At 43.4% G+C, this 23,122-nt stretch overlaps 1 protein-coding gene across 12 annotated transcripts in view; it reads right to left on the reverse strand.

Moving 5' to 3' along the window:
• Positions 1–1,340: 1,340 nt before the first annotated feature.
• PLEKHA1 (pleckstrin homology domain containing A1) overlaps positions 1,341–23,122 on the reverse strand; it is a gene marked incomplete at both ends in the record, with an annotated part of 40,158 nt that continues 18,376 nt past the window's right edge. For 3 of the 12 annotated variants that reach the window (XM_084244575.1, XM_084244583.1, XM_084244581.1), the window contains 8 exons: positions 1,445–1,652; positions 2,963–3,003; positions 4,214–4,303; positions 5,764–5,827; positions 6,418–6,482; positions 12,267–12,335; positions 14,011–14,154; positions 19,300–19,425. In XM_084244575.1, the coding sequence (XP_084100701.1) occupies positions 1,445–1,652; positions 2,963–3,003; positions 4,214–4,303; positions 5,764–5,827; positions 6,418–6,482; positions 12,267–12,335; positions 14,011–14,154; positions 19,300–19,425 (807 nt within the window). Of the gene's footprint in view, positions 1,653–2,932; positions 3,039–4,192; positions 4,304–5,763; positions 5,828–6,417; positions 6,483–12,266; positions 12,336–14,010; positions 14,155–19,299; positions 19,426–23,122 lie in introns of all 12 variants that reach the window. The other 9 variants (XM_084244573.1, XM_084244579.1, XM_084244576.1 and 6 more) reach the window with 6 other exon arrangements.

The following is a 23,122-nucleotide window of genomic DNA, read 5'->3' on the forward strand; positions in this document are numbered from 1 at the left end:
ACGGTGGAGAAAGGCCTCGGGGCCTGGCCCAGCGGCAGAAGTCTCTCTTTTCAGACCAGAAGTCATCTTAGAAAATGAGGGGAAACGATGATGAATCAAAACAAATGTATTATAAAATGGCAAAATATAAAAATAGCAGCATGTGAAGTTCAAGACTATTAAAGCGAATGTTCAAGGTTGAACGACGAGAACGGTACTTGCTCGAGCTGGTCTGTGAATCGACACCTGAAACTAAGACCCTTTCGAACAGGAGCTTGTGTTCACGACGCCCCCGTGTTAGGTGTGCACTCAAATTCCTGTTTAAAAACATATATATATTGCACAGGTCATAGAATACCAGCGTTCTGGTACCTAACATAAAATGGTATTTTATTTAACACATCGAACTAAGCTACTGAAAATTAATTTTATCCCAATGTTGAAAAGCAATCCTGTCGAACTTTTGAGCACATTCATCTAAAAACTTTCCTCAGCGAGATAAAAAAAGCACAGGCACTTGAATAGAGTTTAGTAGTGACAAAAAGGAGGCCACAATTGAAAATGACTAAGGGCAGGATGTCTTTACGTATAAATTTGAGGTCTTAACACTGATCCAAATATAGAGGTAAGACCCATTTACAAAACTGGATAAGAAAGTCATCACCCCAAAATTTCATACTAAATAATTTTCACTGAAGAAAGCACTGACTGCTGCAAATCCTGATTAAGCTTTTTCACACAAACGTCCAAGATACAGTTCTCTGAATCCTAACTCTCCCCTCTACTCAACCCCGGGACAGCCTGCCACCGTCACCAGCCCCGGCTCTGCAGGGCTGAGCGAGCCTCAAGGCCCGGGCCTCTGGAGCGGGCAGCGCTGCAGAACCCCTCACGCCGAGGCAGGTGTTTCACAGCACCACAGACACGGTGGGTGTAAGGATCTTAGTCTGGCAATATTTCACTCAATAACCAGTGAGAAGGTGTAAATATCGAACATCTACCAGGAAGTCAGAGTAGCATTGTAAAAATGACCAACATAATTAATAAGCATTTTTAATGTTTTAAGGTGTTAAAACATTGACACAGTCGAATTCACTATGAAAAAGCATCACACGCACATTTTTTATCACCCAAATGAGAACACACAAAACTTAAGACAATTGATACTGAGACAGTTTTTTTTTTCCTCTTTACTTTTTAAAAGAAATTCTATTTAGTTTGGCCTAGATTCTTGGGTTGCCAGCTTCTAGAGTGCATCTGAGAGGCAGTATAACATGCACAAGCCGCTCCGCCCTTCATCATCTTTGGCTGGAGTCTCATAGGAGACCGAGGGGCTGAGGCGGGCCGGGCTCCGCGCCTGCAGCTCACACATCACTGACCGGGAGGCTGGCATCATCCAGGTCCAGTGGGTCACAGTCTTTTTCCTGAGGGCCATTTTCACTTTGAGGTCTGAGCAGAGCTTGTTCAGTCACTTTGGAAGCTGGTTCTCTTGAAGAGACAGTCTGGACCTTGAAGTTCCCTGGCTTGACCTTGGCAAGAGATTCGTAAAATCCTCGCTTCTCCATGGCAAAGCTTGAGACCAAAGAGTTGCTGCGAGCGGCTGTGGAATGTGAGGAGGCTGCAGCCCCGGCAGGGCGGAGCGCGAGCTTGGAGTCTGAGGGGCAGATGGAATGCTCCTGTGGAGAGACCAGTGGTCAGACAGACGTGGTCAATCATTAACGGCAGGTTAGTAGCTCAGTGTGAGACTTTATTCTCTGAAAAACAAACGCAGCACAACACACACGCACACAGCACACAGAGCAGAAGCACGAGCCATGCAGTCTGAGGTGCGAGTTCCTCCCCAAAGCAAGGCATTTAAGAGCGAGTGTGAAGCAGGGACAGCCAACGCCACGTCCACTAAGAAGCCCGCTCTGTCACCCAAGTCGAACTCGACAGCTTCTGGCGCTATGAAAACTCAGCCAGCCGCTCTGGACACGGGGCTCCAGTGTGTTTAGAGGGGAGCCTCCCAGCTTCATCGTTCATTTGAAAGTATATTCTCAGTCAACACTAGCAATTATTGCAGATATAAAAAAGATAAAAAATGAAAATGCAGAATATAAAAAAATAAAAGGCCATAGTAGGTTCCAGAAGCAGAACTCAACATTTTTCGGAGCTGTGATTTTTGCCTGGCAGTTTGACCAACTCAGTTGTTGCTTCTCTGAATTTCACTGTAACCCAGGACAGTGGAGGTCATCCATTTTTTATTTCATTTCACTTATTTAGCTTTGACTATGTCCCACATTCAGATGGCTTAAGAGTCTAAAGGTAACAAGGGGCACATGTTTAATGAATCACTAAAACTGGTGCAGTAGCCCAGCGGTGAGTGCTGCTTGCAAAGCTTCTATTTGAACAAAACTGAGGAGACCCTGGGACAGGGATGCCCCAGCGCAGGCCTTCTAGCTCCGGGCACGTTCCTCTACGACTCAGGGACTGGGGAAACAGGTGCTTGGGCCACCAAGACACGCAGCCCCCAACTGACCCCCAAGAGTGACACTGACTGGCGGTGCTCGGCACCCTGCACCCTAGGATGCAGGGCTCACCCCACACTCGCTCACTCCCGAGTCTGCACACACGGCTAGAACGGGGTGCACGTCGGGCAGTGCCAGATTCAAAATTTACAAATACATCAAATAGAGAAACTGAAACTTATGGCAATTCAGTAAATGAATTTCTACATGATAGCTCGATGTGACTTTTTCAATGAGCACAGTTTTCTTTTTCATTATTTATCTTTTCCTTTCTTTAACACATGAATCCAACCTGATGACTGGAGTGAAACAGTTGCGTTAGTGTTGACAAAGTCCGTTACAGTAACTGCGAAAGGCAGTTTGTTAACTCGACTTTCTAGGATCGGGGTGAGTAGTGAGTAAGGCGGGCCCTCTAGTAAGAAGGCACGTGTGCGTGAGCGCCCACATACGTGCCGCAGTCCCCAGCGCTTGGTGTATACCTCTGTATACAAGGGTTCGACAGCCTTCTGGCCTGCCGCATCTGCAACACAGTGCAAAGCTAAGATTAGAGTTCACCTGAACGGGGGAGGAAGAGAATGTCTGCTGGAGTCACAGCGGAGAGTCCCACCTGCCCCCACCACAAAGCACCCAACACAAATGCCCTTCTCCAGCTTCTCCTCTTCCCAACAGACAACGTTTTTGCAGAGAGTCTCATACTTGACTGCTGAAAAGGTCACACAAAACACAGGCAATTACGAGATTGACACCTATGAAGTGACTTCCGAGATATTCCAAAAAGGATTATGAGGAGAGCGACTGAACTAAGAAATGAGGAAACCGGCCTGCAGCTGTCAGTGCCAGGGCACCGTGACGGCAGCCGCTCAGCAGGTACCTCTGACGGGAGGTGCTAAGTGCAGAAGACCCAGCGCTGGCAGTGGCCTGGAGTCACAGGCCATCGCGCCACATACTAGTGTACAGTCTGCAGCCACAGGGCCTCATCTCGGGACGCCTGAAATTTTTTCATTCCTTAGTATATCTGTATTTTCAGGCAGAGGCCACAGGTCAAGGTATTTGAACGTCAAATCTTATTTCTATGATTTGGAAGTGATAAGTTAAAAACACTGTTCTTATCATTTCTGAGGATGTGTGGCTGTTTCGATCTTAGTATTACATCACCACAAAGACAAATACGACAGTGGTAAGGTAAGAAGCAGCCTTTTAAATTAACCTCTGAGAAAATGAGAACGACAATGTGAAATGGAACATGCTGACTGAGAGCACTAAACTGCGTTTAAGCTACTCAGTGATCTCACAGCACTTACGAAGCCAAAACCCTCAACTAAATTAGAGGCAGAGGGAATTGAGATGTTCATCAAGCTATAGTGTTACAGCTAAAGGTACAGACGTGATTAGCCACATCCCACACTAGGAACTGTCAAGTTTAACACTCAACGTAGGGATACTGACAAGGGAGATTCCTGAAACAAAGCAAGGAAACGTTCATTCTTTAGCTGCCCTGCTTGTGCATTTAAGACAATACAATGCACAGAAAGTTATGTCTACGTAACACTACAAGGAAGCATTACATTAGAAATGCATTATTTTTTGGCAAGACCAATTGGTATAAAAGTCAACATGCAAATAAATCTCAACAGAGAAGGGAACCAGAGGATTAGGGGGAGATGAGGGAAGAGAACTTAACAGGATGGGGGGAACCAAGGGAGCATCACCCCAGAGAACAGGAGACATACAGAAGATGTGGATCTGCCAGGCCCCCGCTGAGCCACGATGGCGCCCGAGACGGCTTTGATCCAGCTGTGCATCTCCTCGGGGCTGTCGGCCTGCGGGTGAGAGGGCCTGGTCACTCCCAGCCTAGAACTGCCTCCCGCTTCCACAGATCTCATGCAGTGCCCACCACAAAATCACTTGTAGGCAGTGGTATCCGGAAGAGTTTAGAGATGACTTCTTTAAAACTAGGTTTTGCCAAGCAAGTTATCACAGAGAGCGTAGTTTGGCACTGAACATTTTAAGGTCAGACACATTAAAAATTGCAATTATGAGTTCTTCTAAAGAGAAAACTAAAAAAGGAAGAAGTCAAAGAACCACCTTCTCGTTCCGTCCTACCTCCTGCTACACTGAGTCTGACGGGTACTGATGTAACCGTGTCATTTAAAAACCATTTTGACATCATTTACATTTATTTTTTTCTTGTTATTTTACCCTCTATTTCTAGAATCTAAACGTTCAAAAATGTGAAGATACAAAATAGTTTCTTTGAACCAATAATATTAGCAAATACTTTTTAAAAGGAAAAGCCCAAAGCAAGCAAAGGTCAAGAGGACACTTTCCTTCACTGCAAATAGGAGCACCTTACAAAGGTTCATGCTCTGAGAGCTATTCTCCATCAGGAAACTTTAACAAGGTTCACATCTACAAACTCATCCTGAAAAAGTAAACAATTTCGGCAAATTTATGCACAAAAATGTTCCTGACCATAGTGTCACTGTAAATGTAAAGAATCCATGTGCATAAAAGGAGTAGTAGAGGCCTGCTGACTTGTGGAGCATTCCCACAGCAGAATACGGTGCGGTTCTGGAATGTTTTCAGGGAAATTTAGTAATGTGGGAAAAAAATGTGGGAAAAAAATCCATATATATTAAGCAAACAGATATAATATTGTACATGAACCCCCTTGTTATTAAAGCTGATGCCTTAAGAAAGGCAGTAAAAAAATCAAAACGGATGTGGGAGTCTGTTTTTAAAATTACTCCTTTCTTGTTTCCATATTTTCTACAATAGGCTTATGTAATTTTTATAAAATAAAAAAACTGTTCTTTTAAAAATCTCCCAATCTAGATAATTCAATGTGACAGGAATTAGTCATTTTTAACTTAAATACAGAATGCTTGTCTACCATTTGTGAAACTGTTAAGATCTGTCTACTTTTATTATGGGTATTTGAGATCTCCTCCCTTTAAAAAATTTCCCCAAAAATTATGCAATCGAAATTCCAAAGTATGTGTAAAAATAATCAAACTTTAAAGTACACACATTATTAAGCAGCATTTTCCTTCTTCCAACTACTACTTAATTCAATTTGACTAATTCACAGCAAAAAATGCCCTTATTTGCTAAACAGATGACCAATAATCTCATACATAACATTTTTTGTTAAGTTGGTGAATTTTAGTTTCCATATTTTTTCCTTATTCTCCTAAGCAGCAAGTGCAGAGTTATTTCACCTCTAGAAATTATTAATGTCTTGTCAGGAGGATCTATAATCTCCTAAGAAGCATCTTACCTGCACATAAAAAGTTCGAGACGATGTTACAATTTCAAAAAGGTTGTCCCTCATCATTATGTCACTGTTAAAAAAAAAAAAAAGAAAAGATTTTTCCAATTGTACTTAAATGGCAATTATTTGATTTTTTAACTTAGGCAGTACCAATATCTGTCAGTAAGGAATTAAGCATTAGAGATAAAGTACTAGTTAATAAAACCAAGTTATCTTTTTCAATTTATTTTTGCATTAAATTGTTCTTATTCTATAGTTAAATATCTTTTTTTTGAAAAGGTCCATCAAACAACTTTAAAGTTCAAACTTTTCAGGTATAATCAGTTTGCTCAAAGAAATGCTGGCACAGTAACCTCAAATACTAAAATTAATAACAGATCAAGTTGCTAATTATGTTGGAACAAGATGTTCACAACAAATATTACCCTTCCATTAATAAGTATAAGGGCTTTCCCTACATTTTAGTTTTCAAATAAAACAAAAAAAAAAAAATTGATACTTCAACCTGAGCGTTCTGAAAGTTCTAGCATATCCAAACTATAAAGAGGTAAAAACAACACAAAAAGTAATACAAGAAAAAGTCTGTAGGTACATCTATCAAATCAAGCACTACGGTGTGTCATGAAGCTGGCGAGGCTCCACACCAGGGCTGGGGCTTACCTCTGCTTACATTCCTGGACTTTATGAACCTCTTTAAGTGGTATTACACGGAGAGGTTCCTTTTCCTGCAAGAGAGCAAACAGATACATGAGGCTCTATTCTTAAGATCTCTGAAACTGGCATGTAACCTGTCTTCACATGATTTCTGGCCTCAATGACAAGGCAGCTTACTAAATGACATTAACCATGGCGTTCCCTTGATGGGCCCTATGTGCCTGGCAAGTGGATACTTCCTCTTTGGAAATGCTATTTTGACAAAGGCACAAGGGCAGTTAATAACCATTCTTTGAGCTAAATGTGTCATTTTAAGAACATTACTTTTATAGAAATCCATTATTTTAACAAGCTCAAGTTACTGAACATTTACTAAGTGCCAAGACATGGCTAGGTTTTAAATGTGTTATCCCAAACTTTTCACAACTCACTACTATTCATCTGGTGTTAAAAACCACACCAAGGGTCTCAAAACTAGATATCAGATCCAAATAGAGGACATAACTAGTTCTATTAACATTTACATGCCATGAAACACCAAAAACTGAATTTCACTGAATATGACACCACAAAATTAAGACATACTACTATTTTATGCAGCATTAACAATTACAACATGGCTAAACACTTCTTAAAAACCACAAATTATTTAAAGTTTTACAACAGTTCATTTTAAAATAATCTCAGACTTTAAGACATACAAAAATAGTACAAATTTCTGTATCTCTTGCACCCTGTTTTCTGAATGTGAAAATTGTACATCTGCTAAATTGTTGTTTGTGTAAATATATTTATATGAACGCAGTGCATTGCTTTCTTGGAATGTTTGAAGGCAAACTGTCACTATGATGCAGTTTACCATCAAATGCTTTCGCTTACACCTCTGTCCCCTTTATGCCAACTGTGAAATCATACTGTTATGAAAACCTGAAATGCCACACTGATACGACACTATTACCTAGTCCACAGACTAGGTTCAGATTTCATTCATTGCCCCACCAGCTTCCTTTACACCAGTGATGGGGTTCAATCTGGGACCACACCTGTTAGTAACTGTCATGTCTCCTTTATTGCAGAAAAGCTCTTGTCTTTCTCTTTCATGGCCTTAGAGTTCTAGTGTTGAGGCCAGTTACTCTGGAGAATGTTCCTTACTTTGGGTTCGTTTGATGTGAGTCGTGCTTAGATTCAGGTTGAACAGCTTTGGCAGGAAACCAGATGTGAAGCTGTGTTCTCAGCACACTATTCTCAGAGGCACATGACAGTGGTTTCTCCCACTGCTGGTGTGTTAACCCTGACCTGTAACTGTTTGCCAGTAGCTGTAAAGTTACTTTTTCCCCTTGGCCATTATCATCTTGTGGGGACAAAGTCAGCCCCTATGCAGCTTCCCCTCATAATCTGCCCACTCGTTTTATGAAACATTGAGAATTTTTGCCTGAAAGGATCATCTCCATAGTGGTTGCCAAATGGCAATTTTTCTAGTCCCATCAATTCATCTACACACAGAAGCTGGAATATTACTATAAGGTAATGTTTTTCCTTCTCCACTTATTTACTCAGGACTTGCTTTATGCTGTGGGCTGTAATTCATTATCGTCACTACTTGGCATTCAAACTGAATGTTGGGCACGGCGAGCCTTTCAGCTGCTTTCTAAGGTCCTTCAGTCGATGGCCTCCCCTCATCCTCTGTGCCACTTTCTGTTTTCTGTCACAACTGGATGTTCTGGGTTCCGCGTGTCCTCTGTCTGTCCCAGCTCTGAAATCAGGCACTTCTCCAGGGGTCTTTGGCTCCCTTTGTTAGCGAATGGCATTTACAGTTGTTTGGGGGGAAAGGACTTGCCCACTCTTCCCTCTGCTACAGCTTTCTCATGACAGGTGAGTGATAGATCTGTGAACTTCACCTTCTCAAATTATGTTACATTGTGTCTTTTTATTTAAGGACCACTTTAATTTCCTTGTGAATTTACACGAATACCTTTTGCTCACTTTTCTACCTGATATTCCCACCTCGATATTTCTATGTTGAAATTTTGAAGCTATCAAACAAAGGTTGAAAACACAGCATCAAGAACTGGTTTTCCTGGGCCTCCCTGGTGGCGCAGGGGTTAAGACGCAACCTATGAAGCAATCCGCAGCCACTGTAGCACGAGTTTGATTTCTGGCTGGCCAGGGAGATACCCACATGGCGGGACAGACCTCTCCTGTCTCGCCCGCTGCTCCCCTCAGCAGTGTACTTCAGTCCATCTGCCTGTTCTGTTCCCCACTCTGTCTATGGTGAGTCCTCTCACCCCCCGCATCTCTGGCCTATACCCCAATTCTTAAAAAAGAACTGGTTTTCCTAACCCACTTTAAGAGTGAGTTGCTAACCTGGATATCTCGGTACCTCTCCCACAAAGACCTCCTCTTAGCACAATAAAACCACCATAAACAACATTGCACCCAACACCTGTTATTAAAACAAAAACGTCAGTTCAGAATCCCAAGGTGCATTGTGCCACACCTCCTGTCTTCCTGCAGCCAGCTCCCCGATTTCCATCATCCCACTCTAGCAGTGATCACAGGGCAGCTACTTTGCAGAATGCCTGTTGTTCAGGTGCGCTCATCCTCATGACGGGATTCAGGTCATGCACACTGGGCAGAGAGGTCTTGGAAGCCAAGCGGCACTGCTCTTCTTCCATCTTATCAGGTGGCAAATGACCAGAATTCATCCCCTTACTGATGAAGCCCAAATACTCTTTCTACCTTGTGCTTAATTTGTTACCATCATTACTTATTTAGATGTTCAAATTGTCTCAATTTTGGTGAGGAGGAACATTTTCAAGTTGGATTCTGGGTCTTTCTGCTATGTCCCTATTGTTCTGTGAGAACTTTCTTGCTCTTAGACACGAGACATTCCATGCTCCTAATGTTTCTCCTGTTCGGGTCTGAAATCTTGCCATTTTCCCATGAAGTTTAGGTTTCTTTCAGTGAGAATTGGTAGTGTATTAGTGCATGGAGGTGGGGAGTGTATTACACACATATAGATAGGTGTAAACGCATGACTGCATTGACATCTATTTCTTCATCGATCTGTACTTTTTTTTAAAGATTTATTTATAAATACAATTTATTTATACATACAATGTATTTACACATACAAGAACTGGGGTACAGGCCCAAAATGTGTGTGGGGAGTGAGAGGATTCATGAGAGACAGAGTGGGGAGCAGAACAGGCGGACTGACTAAAATACACTGCTGAGGGGAGCAGCGGGTGAGTCAGGAGAAGTCTGCTGTGCCATGTGGGTTGCTCCCTGGCTGGGGATCAAACTCGGTGCCGCACAGGCTGCGGACAGCTTCAAAGGTTGCATCATTACTTATTAAAGGTTCAAATCAACATCCAATTCCAAACTGACACAAAAATCTTCTCTTTTGCCGTATGTATTACTCCCTTCTGTGACAGTGAGGACCCTGACTAGCACTACCCTTCATATTTATTATTTCATCCACCAAGTATGCGTGCAGTCCTCAGGCCCTTCCGTGCCCCTCTCCCAGCGCGGCATGCTTCTCTCCCACCGGTGCTGGGCTGGCCCCCAGGAGCACCTCCTCGCTCCGCTTAGGCTCCGAGCATCACACCGGGCTCTGCTTGCTCCTGCCCCTGCCGCTGCCCCTCCACCGACTACACTGACTTGCCTCACCTACAACATTTAGGATTGACTTGTTTGGGATTAGTAAGAGGAAAAGGGGACAAAAGGATGAAGGAACCAATTTTTAAACTCAGAAACCTTTATCCTTAGGAGATATACACTCAATTATTTACAGAGGAAATGATGTCTGGGATCTGCTTCACAGGTGAAGGGGCATGTGGTGGGTAGTGACACAGAAAAAAAGCCAGCCATGAGCTGATAAGGGTGAAATCTGGGCAATGGCTCGCCACAGACCCAGAATACTGTACTATCTAGTTATTTAGTGTTTAAATTTCTCCATGCTCAAAAGGTTTTGTAAACGAGCCCTTTCATAACTTGAACATCAATTTTTTACCACGCATCATTCCAAGCACAAGTAAAAATACATAAACCAAATAAACTGGTTAAGATTTTTTTTTTAAACTTCACATATAGATTCCAATTCTTCTGAATCACTTTTAGGTTTTGTTTTTTTTTTAAGATTTATTTATTTATGCATACAAGAGCTGGGGTACAGGCCAAAGATGCGGGGGGGGGGGGGGTGTGTGTGAGAGGATTCACCAGAAACAGCAAGGAACAGAACAGGCAGACTGACTGAAATATACTGCTGAGGGGAGCAGCGGGGAGACAGGAGAGGTCAGCCTTGCCATGTGGATTGCTCCCTGGCCAGAGGCTGCGGATTGCTTCATAGTGCGGTGCTTAACCCCTAGCCCACCAGGGAGGCCCTGAATCACTTTCTAAGTTGGAGCCATCAATGTCAACATTTTTCCACTCCAGACCACTCTGTGCCAGAGAGCACCTTGGTGATGCAGCCTTTCTTAAGGACACACTACGTCCCTAAGATCTCCTTCCAAGCTGCCTGCAGCCTTTCTGCAGGTCTTGAAACTGGTGTTTACGCACCTCACCCAAGGCACTTGCACACGCGGGAAGTGGTCCCTAAGCACAGCTGCTGCCCAGTGCCCCCCGCCGCCACAGCAAGGCACTCTTGGGGGGTAGGTAGATGTACACCTTCATGGTGAATTACTGCATTATAATTACTGTGGGTGAGTTATTCTTGTCAATTTCGCTGGCAAAACAGAACTCCTGAAGGTCAGAGCATCACACCTGCTCTCTTATTCTCAATTCCCAAAACAGCGCACTAGGGGCCATGGGACGCTCATGGGTGTCTGGCACAAGCATGGCCATTCCCAGAAGTACTGGCAGTAATTAGAAGCAACGATTCAACCTGCTTGCCAACCAAGCACAAGTACAGCCTTCAGAGACCCACGGCTGAACCATGTAACTACTACTTTCAATTAAACTTCTTAGAATTTGAAATCTGAGAAAGGTCCCAGGCTGAAGCGGCTAGTCTTGCCATGCCATGCCACTTTTCATATGTTCAAAATCATGTACTGATTACCTACCAGGGCCAGACACTGTGTTTGAGAGAATCTTTGTTCCCAAGGAGCTCACGTAATTCACTGCTAGAGACAAGTGTGCACGTGGCTCCAAAGCACGTGGGAGCACGGACAGCCACATTTCCAGTGCTAAGAGCCTCATGTAGCACGCAGACTGGCCCAGGCAGAGAGAGCTTTCCCTCAGTGCAGTCAGCCCTACATGACAGTGCTTCGTGGGTGCCTTCATTCAGATAAAGTATACAGTCTCGTCCTTCCCGCCCAAAGGTCTCCATAAAACAAGAAGGTGCAGTACAAACACATCTAGCGCTGCATTCAATTTATCGTGCAACTTACTACAGAACTCAGGTCATGTGACAGTGAAAAAAGGAAATATTCAATCTTTGATGCTACCTCCAGATAAGACAGAAACTTATCAAGACAAAAGTCAATCTGAAATAGGGTAAGACAATGTCAAGGCAGGGCAGAGAAGAGAAGGTAGAAATACAGAGGGTTAAATATGCTGACTTTAGAGACTCCATTCTTCACTCCTCTTCCTCTTAGAGGAAATTTGTAGACTGAGAAGTTCTGATATTTTTAATTCGCTCAAGGTAGAATGCCTTTGAAGATAGGATCTTTTTATTTAAGATGCAGTACATGAAAATACCATTCATCAAAAGCATCACAACAAAATAAACTATTTCATGTACCACTCAAAACCAGACATGAATTATTTTAAAAGTAGAGAACAGGACACGGAGACAATCACAATGGAACAGTTCTCAAACATTTCTAAGTGACACTTATGACACAGTAACATACCAGTTCAGATTTGAAGTAGCCTATTGTGTTTTCATCCAATTGAAAATATCTTCTCTTCCAGTTTTTCATCTAGCAGAGATGAACACAGACATAAGACTTCTGTTTCTAAGAAGGTCAAAAGTTAATAACCACTTGATTATTCTGATAGGAACCCGCAGTCAGAAATGTCAAGCACCAAGAAACCTTCTACCCCCCAGTGTAAGGAGTAAACGGAACTTCACCCCTCTCATTGCTCAGGCGGTGAACGCCTAATTCACTTAGGCGTTCGGCTCTTAGCTTTTTCTAATGACTTATAATATGCTTGCATATTTTTGATGCTCTAAAAGTTACCAAAAACAGAGAGCATTTCCCCATCCTGCCCACCCCCTAGCCACACAAAGTAAATGCCATTCAATGTTCAAGAGCAAGCCCGGGAACTGTTACTAAACAGCATCGTTTCATCAGTAAAATGCGACAGTATTTAATAAACAATATTTAATAAAGTGAACCTACTTCATACAAATATTTTTTGTCAATGAAAGGTAGGTTGTTTTTTTGTTTGTTTTTTTTAAGATTTATCTATTTACACAAGAGCTGGGGTGCAGGCCAGAAGCACAGGAGGGTGAGAGAATGCACCAGAGACAGAGTGGGGAGCAGAACAGGCGGAAGACTGAAAACACTGCTGAGGGGAGCAGCGGGCAAGACAGGAGAGGTCTGCCACATCATGTGGGTTGCTCCCTGGCCAGCCAGGAATTGAACCTGCACTGCAGAGGGTATGGACAGCTTCACAGTGCTGTGCTCAACCCACTGCGCCACCAGGGCAGCCCCCAATGAAAGGCAGTTTTGTGAAAGCCTGGATTTAAGAGTGAGACAGAAAGGAAGGTCTCCTTAAGGCAGCCTGAGAATTCTGGCTTTACCAGCAGACATGCTAGTCAGAACCCTCACCTCATTTCCCGCAGCCTAGAGTTGTCAAATAATTAGCGGTGAAAGGTCTTTCCCTGAGCTGACCTAAGCCAATAAGCATTGTTAGAAAGTGCTGTGAAGTCAAACACAACTGCCGGCAGAGTTTTAAGTACTTCTTTGCTCACTGAAAATGTTTTTGACATTTATTTTCCTCAGGAAGTTCTAGAGATTTAATTCACATGATTAAATTTTTAGAAAGGGGCTTTGGAACTCTGGAAACACTGGTCAATGTACCTGCTCTTCCCACAGTCACCTCACTGCTCCGGTTGTGTGGGGCTGCCCAGGGTGACCCACAACAGCTCTAAGGAGGACGAGGCGCTTTCTGCTTTACACCTTTTAGGAAAACGCTACATCAGAACATGGTCTTCTTCAAAATGAAGCTGAGAGCTGGGGAGGTTAAGTAGGCCGAGGTCCTGAACTTTGAGTCAGGCCACCAAATCAAGAGTGACCCTTCTGCACCCCACTCCCTGCTGCCCAGTGGAGCTCTCTTTCCCTGACTCACTCCCAGGAGGGAAAACTCAACAGAAAAACTTTCTAGAATACATTTAAATAGTTAGGAGAAATCATTTAAAATGGAATGCCAGCGGTAACAAGCATTAAACTTACACAACCACCCACAGGCCAAAAAAATATAGCAATGAGTTAAGAACACAGACTCGCCCCCATTATAGCTCCAACGCCCAACCCCCCCATGCTAGGCTCACAGTTTGGGTCTCTCCCCAGACACAATCAGCAATTCATATCTGGGGCGGGTGTTATTATATACTTTTCATTACATCACATCCCCTGTGAAGCTACTCACCACGGCTCCCTGCTTTACACAGTACCCAGCCTTGATGACAGCGCTATCCGAGGGTGGCTTAGGAGCGAAGTACGGGAGGTGGCTCTGGGACCGTTTCAAATGGTTTCTGTCAACGCTTTCACCACATTCATTGACTTCTTCTTTCTAAAATGAAGCAAAATAAAGAATTTTTTCTTGCTTGTTTAATTTCAAAGCACTTACATTTCATGTTGCCATCCTAGTAATAAATCTCAATCTATCTTGTTCAGGGAGGAGATTTTGAAGTGTCAAATTAATTTGAAATACTTATTCATATATTTCATGTCACTGATTAAACCACAGATTTCTATTTCTCTAGTTCTGTAAAAGTCACCAATGCTTTCTAAACTGCGGGGGAGAGGGAGGGAGACTTTTTATTCTGAAATTATTATTCAGATTCCCAGGAAGGTGATCTAAAAGAGAAATGTACATACTCAACAGTGACACTGGAACATTCCCCAAACCTTACTTGATCTCACTGGTTCCGTGCACCCTCCTACTACTTCATCCCACACAGATTTTTGTCACAATGACCACCACACTGTGTTCGCCACCACAAGGCTCCTTTGCGAAACCCCCTTAATGGAAGTATTCCCCATCCCTGGGGACCATGAGTTTGTTCTCCACTCCATTATTATGACGTGCAGAGAAAATGGCGGAAAGGGTCAGTACAGGAGGCAGCTCTCAAGACTAGACTGGCTTGTCATTCAGCATGATTCTCTGGAGCGTCACCAGGGTGGGTCTCACTGCATCAATGGTGCAGCCCCTCTTTGTGCCAAATAGTGTTCATGTTTGCGTATGAGCTCTCCCCACCCCACCCCATGAAAGGGCACCTGAGTTGTTTATGGTTTTCAGTTATCAAGAACAAAGCTGGGCCTCCCTGGTGGTGCAAGGGGTTAAGCCCAGCATTATGAAGCTATCCCCAGCCTCTGTAGAACGAGTTTGATCCCCGGCCAGGGAGCTACCCACATGGTGCAGCAGACCTCTCCTGACTCCCCGCTACTCCCCTCAGCAGTGTGTTTCGATCCATCTCCCTGTTCTGTTCCCCACTCTGTCTCTGGTGAATCCTCTCACCGCACCCCCGCCCCCACCACCTCTGGCCTATATCCCAGTTCTTGTATGCATAAACAAATCTTAAAAAAAGTGAAGCCAAATGGTCTCAAAATTGATTTACATATAACTTATTAAAAAAAAGAACAAAGCTGTTATAAACATTCACATACAGGTGTTGTGAAGGTAAATCTCTACCTCTCTAGGATAAATGCTAAGGAGCACATGTTTATGCTCTGGGTCACAGAGTAATGGCAGGTTTACTTTCAGCACAAAAAAACTGCCCACTTGTTTTTTTTTTTTAAAAATTTATTTATTTATGCATACAAGAACTGGGGTGGAAGCCAGAGGTGTAGGGGTGTGAGAAGATTCACCAGAGAGAGTGGGGAACAGAACAGAAAGATCTACTGAAATACACTGCTGAGGGGAGCAGTGGGGGAGACAGGAGAGGTCTGCTGTGCCATGTGGGTAGCTCCCTGGCTGGGGATCGAACTCAGGCCATAGTGAGATATGGGGGCGAAGACTCAACCCTGAGGCCACCAGGGAGGCCTGCCCACCTATTTTTCAGAATGGCTGTACCATTGTTTCTCCTCCTCCTGTCAGCGTGTGTGCAAGCAGCAATTTCTGAGTCATTCTGGCAGGTGTGCAGGAGACTCTCCCTGTCGTCCTGATTTGCGTACCCCGACTGGCCAACATCCCTTTAGTGCTTCTTGTCAGCTTCTATCTTTTATCTTTTGGTAAAATCTCTGTTCATGAGTGTGACCATTTTCTAATTGGATTGCCTGTTTTACTTACCATACAGTTTTGATAATTCTTTATATATTACAAATGCTTAACTTAAAAATTTACAAACAGAAAATGCAGTCTGCAAATAAATTCTTACTGTGTGGAGCTTATCATCCTCCTAAACAGGCTTTCACAGAGCAAACACTTGTTATTTTAATAAAACCCAACTTATCTGGGCCTCCCTGGTGGTGCAGCGGTTGAGCGCTGGGTTGCGAAGCTGCCCGCCGCCTCTGCAGCGCCGGTTTGATCCCCAGCTGCTCCCCGGCCACCAAAGGAGGGTCCCACATGGCGCGCAGATCTCTCCTGCCACCCGCTGCTCCCCTCAGCAGTGTCCTTCGGTCCTTCTGCCTGCTCTGCTCCCCGCTCTGGCTCTGGTGAATTCTCTCACCCTCCCGCGCTTCTGACTGTACCCAGTGCTTGTATCAATAAATAAATAATTTTTTAAATAAATAAATAAATAAAACCCAACTTATCAATTTTTTCCTTTTATGTACCATGCTTTTGATGCAAAGTCCTAAAAATCTTTGTCTGAAGATCTCTCTTTTGCTCTTTCCTGTAGTTTTTGTAGTTTTATTTTTATCTATAGGTAAGCCCAGTATTTTTAAAAACTAGCTATACTCAAGGTTTTGTGCTCCCTCAAAGCACAGCTTTCTGTTTAAATACAACATACAACAGATGAGTTCATCTAGAATCCTACATGTGTCAACCAAAGGTTTACTTTCAAGAACTCCTAAATTTCAAGAGAAACACTAAGTATTCAAAGTATCTCCTGAGGAATTTTCAAAAACAAGTAAGGTCTGTGGAAAATTCTAATGTCAATTTTGATAATTTACTATCATTTCACATTCTACATTTAGAGAAGTCAACAGCACTAATAATGTACTAAATTTTGCAATCCCAGCAATTAACTCACTTCTAACCCAACAGTTACTGAATAAATTAGTTATGTAAATGAGACTTTGATATTTCTCGGTAATCTGTGATCTAGATCCTTTTATGATACATAAATACCTTAAAATAAAAAAAATGCAAAATGACAAAGTAGTAACAATCTTTGGAATCTTTTCAATGTGGCACCTGCCACAGACCACAGAACTTAGTGAATTGTCTATACCAAAATGAAGAGACAACTAAACCTTGATTCTATTCAAAATTAAAAGCCATAGATTACAATACTTTACTACCATCATACAACTACAGACACAAGACGTACCACAGATATAAGTAGGTTAGTCCAGCTACAGATTTACTGTAAGCTTTATAGGTTAAAAGCATTGCTTCTGGAAAAGTAAACATGCATACATGCGCATACGCATGCACATAAACACGCATGCACGCACAAAATCCTAGCTTACTTTCTATCCAACTTTGGGTAAAATGTAAGCTCTCGTTAGAACAGGAATTTTTTTTCATTAATATATGCTTTATCTAGCATAAAGAAAACACTCATTAATTCACTAACTAATTAATGTGGTAAGAATCCTATTTCTACTAATCACTCTCCCTTCATGAAAGACCTGAAAGATACGGTCCAGAAAATAACTTGAGTTTAGAAAGGTTTATGACGTGCCAAAGCAAGTCTGAAAAGGCTCACAAGCAATAAACACACTCAACACTAGCAATACCGACTACCTACCATATCCTTTTTGGTTTTTCAACCAGCTGGTAATTTAATTTGCATCACAAACCCATTCAACGGCAGCACAAGAAATTTAAGTTCATACAAAAGTTTTTATTTCACCAGTTTTTATAAAGTTGTGTTTTTCATTGTCTCCAGGTAAGACCTGACTTGGAATGTGAGTGGTGCTGGGAGAGAACTGAGTCAAAACCCCAGTTTAGCTCGTGTAGGCCAAGCTATAGGACAAGAAGTCTCAAAGACTAGACAGATTTGTAAAAAAAATTATGTTTATTTATAAACTCTGACTCAGCAATTTTATTTCTAGGATTTTATCCTTTAAAATATACTACCTATGGGGCCTCCCCTGGTGGTGCAGCGGTTAGGGGCTGGGCTGCGAAGCTGCCCGCAGCCTCCGCAGCGCTGGTTCAATCCCCGGCCGCCGGCGAGGGTCCCACATGGCATAGCCAACCTGCCGCGCCCCCCCCCCCCCCCCCGCTCCCCTCAGCAGTGTATTTTGTCAGTCTGCCTGATCTGTTCCCCGCTCTGGATAATTCTCACCCTCCCTTGCTTCTGACTGTACCCAGTGCTTGTTTAAATAAATCTTTAAAAAAAAAAATACTATCTATGTGTCTAAACACGGTTCACATGCTTGGCGCAGAGCTCCTCAGGACCCTAGATTCCTAAGTGGTGAGCACACTGGCAGTGCCTCTTGTCATGAGGGGGCTCCACTGGGCTCCACTGGTCACCAGTGACAAGTCCTGATGAGAAATTTGGATGGCTCAGACCCACCCTCCTTCTCCAGACCGTGGAAAGACTGCAATCAGAAGTAAGGATCAATTGTGCCTACGTGATGAAGTCTCCATAATATCCCTAATCGTTCAGAGAACTTCGGGGGGGGGGGACCACGTTCAGGTGATGGGGAAGTGCCCAGAGCGATATGAGACGCCAACCCACTTGCCCCCACCTTGCCCTACACATCGCTTCTAACTGGGTGCGCTCCTGTATCCTTTATTTAATCCTTTCATAACTGACTGAGAAACAGTAAGTCAACTATTTTCCTGAGTTCTGTGATCTGTTCTAACAAATTAACCAGCTCCAAGGAGGAAGTCATGGGAGCCTCAGATTATAGCCCATTGGTCAGAAGCACAGGTGACAATTTGAACTTGTGTGTGGCAAGTGAAGTGGGGGCAGAAAGATGGGGGGCCTTGTGGGACTGAGCCCTTAATCTGTGGGCTCGAGGCAGAGCCAGAATTGAATTAAATTGTAGGACCCCCAGTTGATGCTGCAGAACTGTTGGGTACGGGGCAAACCCGCCATGCTATACCATAGCAGCCTGAGAATCAAGGGGAAGGACGCAGGAGAAAGCCTAGGATTTTCCTACTCACAGAGTCTTATTAAATAAAGACAAAATGAGAAAAGAACCTGTCCTGCAACGTAGCACTTGGTATGGCAAATTCACAGTAAAGCTACTACAGTGTCATTAAAAATGATCTAGAATAATTTTTGATGACCTGGAAAATACTGAGCTATAGGTGAAAAAAAGTTCTTTACCAAGTATCTCCACTTCTAGGGGCAAGAAAGGCTCGGAGAAGCCGTGAGAAGTGGTAAGCGTTGTTAATCTGTGACTTTCAAATATTTTTATAATAAACTCATACTTTTTAAAGAAATTATTTTATATATTAGTTTTATGGTTTTACTTACATATCCAGTATATATAATCACCACGCATTACACATCTGAGCTTGCACACGTATGTTAATGGAGCGCCGTGTTAAGGCAGTGACCACAGGAAGCGGCCCTGGGCCATTCTCCCTCACCTGTGTGGGGGTGATGATGGGCACGCCCCCGACAATGTCGGTCCTGTACGACACCTGCATCTTCCCGCTTTCACCGGGCCGACTTAGGTTTTCAGAATGAGGCTGGGAGTCTGACTGCTTTGGTACCTAAAAGAGTAAGTTGAATGAATCAGTCTGTACACCCAGCACGACATGTGCGGCGCTCTTTCATCTCAGAACTGGCAGCTGATTGTGCACGGATATAAATGACTTACGTAGAAATCACTTACAATATATGTATCCCTTTACCTCCTTATACCAATTTTCCTGTTACACCAACGCTTTACAATAGTACTTGTGCTGACCCAGGGGAGAACTATTTCACACACCTTCTCGCTTGAGCCTCCTATTAGCCTGTTAGTACAGGGCGGTTCTCTCCACCACAGTGATCAGAAAACAGGCTCAGAGGCAGGAGGAAGCACACACTTAGGTAGGAGCGGCACTGAGCTCTGGCCGAGACTGTGCAGCTCTTCTTCTTCCACACTCAACTGGACACACATTCCCGGCCTTGTGTGGAGGTCTGTGCTGCACCTTCCCTTTCCTCCAAGCCCACCCATGACTCTGCAGGGTCCCCGAGGACAGGGCTGTGGCAATCCCAAGCATACTGACTTCCACAGACAGTCTACTATTGAAAACATTAAATAGCCAATAAATGCTGAGAGATTCAATGGGTAAACCTGAAGTCAGCAGGAAAAAACAATATACTTAGAATTAATTTAAAGTTGAAATGTTCACAATAACTTAAATCATAGAAGGAATTTTAGAAAATAATTCCAATGCTTGTGTCAATGACAAATCACAGGTGTACCAACCAATGCCTGCAGCAGTAGCAAAGTTTCACATGTCAATACCCCAGTAAAACAGAATCAAACACATCTCTCTCTCTCTCTCCCTCTCTCTCTCACACACACACACACACACACACACACACACACACACATGATACTATTTTAGTTTTCCTTCTGTTGTTGAATCAGGGAACAAGGTACCTGGCTTATCAGTATTTCTGTCTATAAAATGCTTCATGTAGTCTGTATTGAATTATAAATTTATAAGGCTTTGAAAATAAAGTAATAAAATATGCTCTATACCAGTTTTAATACTGACCATGATTTAGTTTCTCCAAAGATTTAAAGGGTATTTGAGGACTTTGCAGTCTTTCAGAAACATAACAAATACTGAAGAATAGTGGTGTAAAAACATTTAAACTTAAATCACTTGCCTGCCATGCAGTTAAACCCTGTCAACAGGTCCGGCTCTGCTTACTGGGGACACCATTCACATCACAGACCCAAACCACTGGCTAACGTGACTCCTAAGCAGTGTGGTTTCTCACACCTTGGCGTATGTGAAGTATCACCCAGGAACCTTATTAAAAATGTCAGACCCTGAGGCCCCATATCCAGAATCCGGTGGCAGCAAATCTACAGTGCAGTCCACACAACTGTACTTCAAGCAGAACACCAAATGTCAATGAGGTAGGTGTTCCAAAAAGCACACTTGGGCAAACATTACTCCAGGACCCTGCCCTTGTGTAGGTGGGTGGCTACTCCCACCAGCTGTGTGAAAGAGCAGGTAGACAATCGTGTTTGCAGACGAGGCTTTACAAAGACGGGTCTTGTAAAGTATTGGGCAAACACGGTCCATTTGTGCATGAGAAGCGCCGAGGCGTAGTAGATCCCAACTCACATAAATATAATTTTCAGATATAAATAGCTGGTGTCTGGGGACTTCTGAACGGCCTCCCTCTCTTCTCCTTCCCTCCTGCTTACTGCGAGAGAGAGGCTTCCTTTAAGGCTTTCTCCACAGGCCTCAGCCCACCCTCCACCCTCACATCCACATTTACAGCGCAGTGCCAGTCACAGGCAGAAACAGGGGGGCGAGGGGTGGACAGGGAAAGGATGGAAGAGAAGGGGAATGAGACAGACGGCCAGCAGGAGGCCAGTGACTAAATGGGCAGCTATTCGGCTTAGGATCAGAGACAGAGACTGACTCCAGGACCCATCGGAAAGTCTGTCCTAAGAGGTTAGGTGTCTGCAGTGTTTTAAATGCAATACGAAAACGGATTTAGTTGGGGATTTAGTCATTCAGTCAATTTCCATGTCTATGGAAATTTCCAACGAAACCCCTCTTCATCGCACCTTAAAATATACAAAATTTATACTGGTTTTTCCATTTTTCTTTCTCTTTTTAAAGATTTATTTATTTATTTATACAAGCACTGGGTACAGTCAGAAGCGCGGGAGGGTAAGAGAATTCACCAGAGCCAGAGCGGGGAACAGAACAGGCAGAGTGACGAAATACACTGCTGAGGGGAGCAGTGGGCACAGCAGGAGAGGCCTTGGCGCCATGTGGGACCCTTGCCGGTGGCCGGGATTGAACTGGCGCTGCAGAGGCTGCGGGCAACTTCGCAGCCCAGCACTCAACTGCTGCACCACCAGGGGAGGCCCTGATTTTTCCATTTTTCTTCCAGTAAATGACATTAAAAAAATTGTTTCCCTATTCCGGGGCCTCCCTGGTGGCGCAAGGGGTTAAGAAGCAATCTATGAAGCTATCCACAGCCACTGCAGCACAAGTTTGATCCCCAGCCAGGGAGCTACCCACACGGCACAGCAGACCTCTCCTGTCTCGCCTGCTGCTCCCCTCAGCAGTGTATTTTAGTCCATCTGCCTGTTCTAGTCCCCACTCTATCTCTGGTGAGCCTCTCACCCCGACACTTCTGGCCTGTACTCCAGTTCTTGTATGCATAAATAAATAAATCTTTAAAAAAACAACCAACCAAAAAATTGTTTGCCTATTCTGTTACAGCCACTAGTTCTAATTCCTCCTTACAATAAAACGCTGAATACAGATTCGTTCCAGAGTTCAAGAATCAAACAAGAAAGGCGTTTTTACAAAAAACTATGTGAACTGTAGTAATCCTAAGAAAAAGCAAAATACCCACAGATATAGGTAACTCCCTTTAAAATTCTAAAGGAAAGTCTGGACTGGTACAATCATTAAGTAAATATATTTTAGGACAAAAAAAAGACACCATCAGACACCTGTTTAAGAGAATCAGAAAAGGAACCTCATCGCACAGAGCAAGAGTTAAGGACAAACACGTGTGGTCGCTACCTGCGACCTGTCTTCCTTTTCTCTTGCTTTCTGTCCTTTTTCATTGTGACTTTTTTTGTGAGAGATCTGAATGTATTTCTAGTAGGCATTTACGTAGGATCCTAATAGGAGGAAATTGTAATATAGGAATAGAAAAGGTAAGCTTGACTGAAGAATGAAGAGATGAAGGAAATGGAGAATAAGGGCAGGGCTTGAAGACTGAAGCCAAAATGCTCGAACACAGACTCCTGAGCACCTGGCCCTCCTGAGGGGCCCACGCAGCCCACAGAGCCAGGAGTGAGAGCAGTGAAGGAGGAGTCTTGCACCTCTGCACACAGACCCCCCTGTCAGGCCCAGAGTCCAGCACTCAGCTTGCTGTGTGCTCCTTGCTGCCGATTTAAAGGGGGAAAAGGGGGTGAATTTTTGCTACACTTTCAAAACATGGATTTTTAAATTAAAATCCAGTATTAATTTTTAAATTAAAACCTACGGTGAGAAAACATACTTTTAAAAGCTAGCAGGTTTCTGTTCAAGAATGCACCTTATGTCTTGGCCAATCCTTAAGACTCAGTAAGGGATGAGAGGCCACCATGTTTACATTATTCAGATAAATGAATAGCTGGTGGAAAGCAGACTTTCAAAAGTGATTTTTGAACTCGAGTCATTAACACTCTCTTCAGGATTGACTCCTCTCCTATGGCTCTTTCTT

This window comes from Talpa europaea, assembly GCF_964194135.1.
Source record: "Talpa europaea genome assembly, chromosome: 10".
Lineage (NCBI taxonomy): Eukaryota > Metazoa > Chordata > Mammalia > Eulipotyphla > Talpidae > Talpa > Talpa europaea.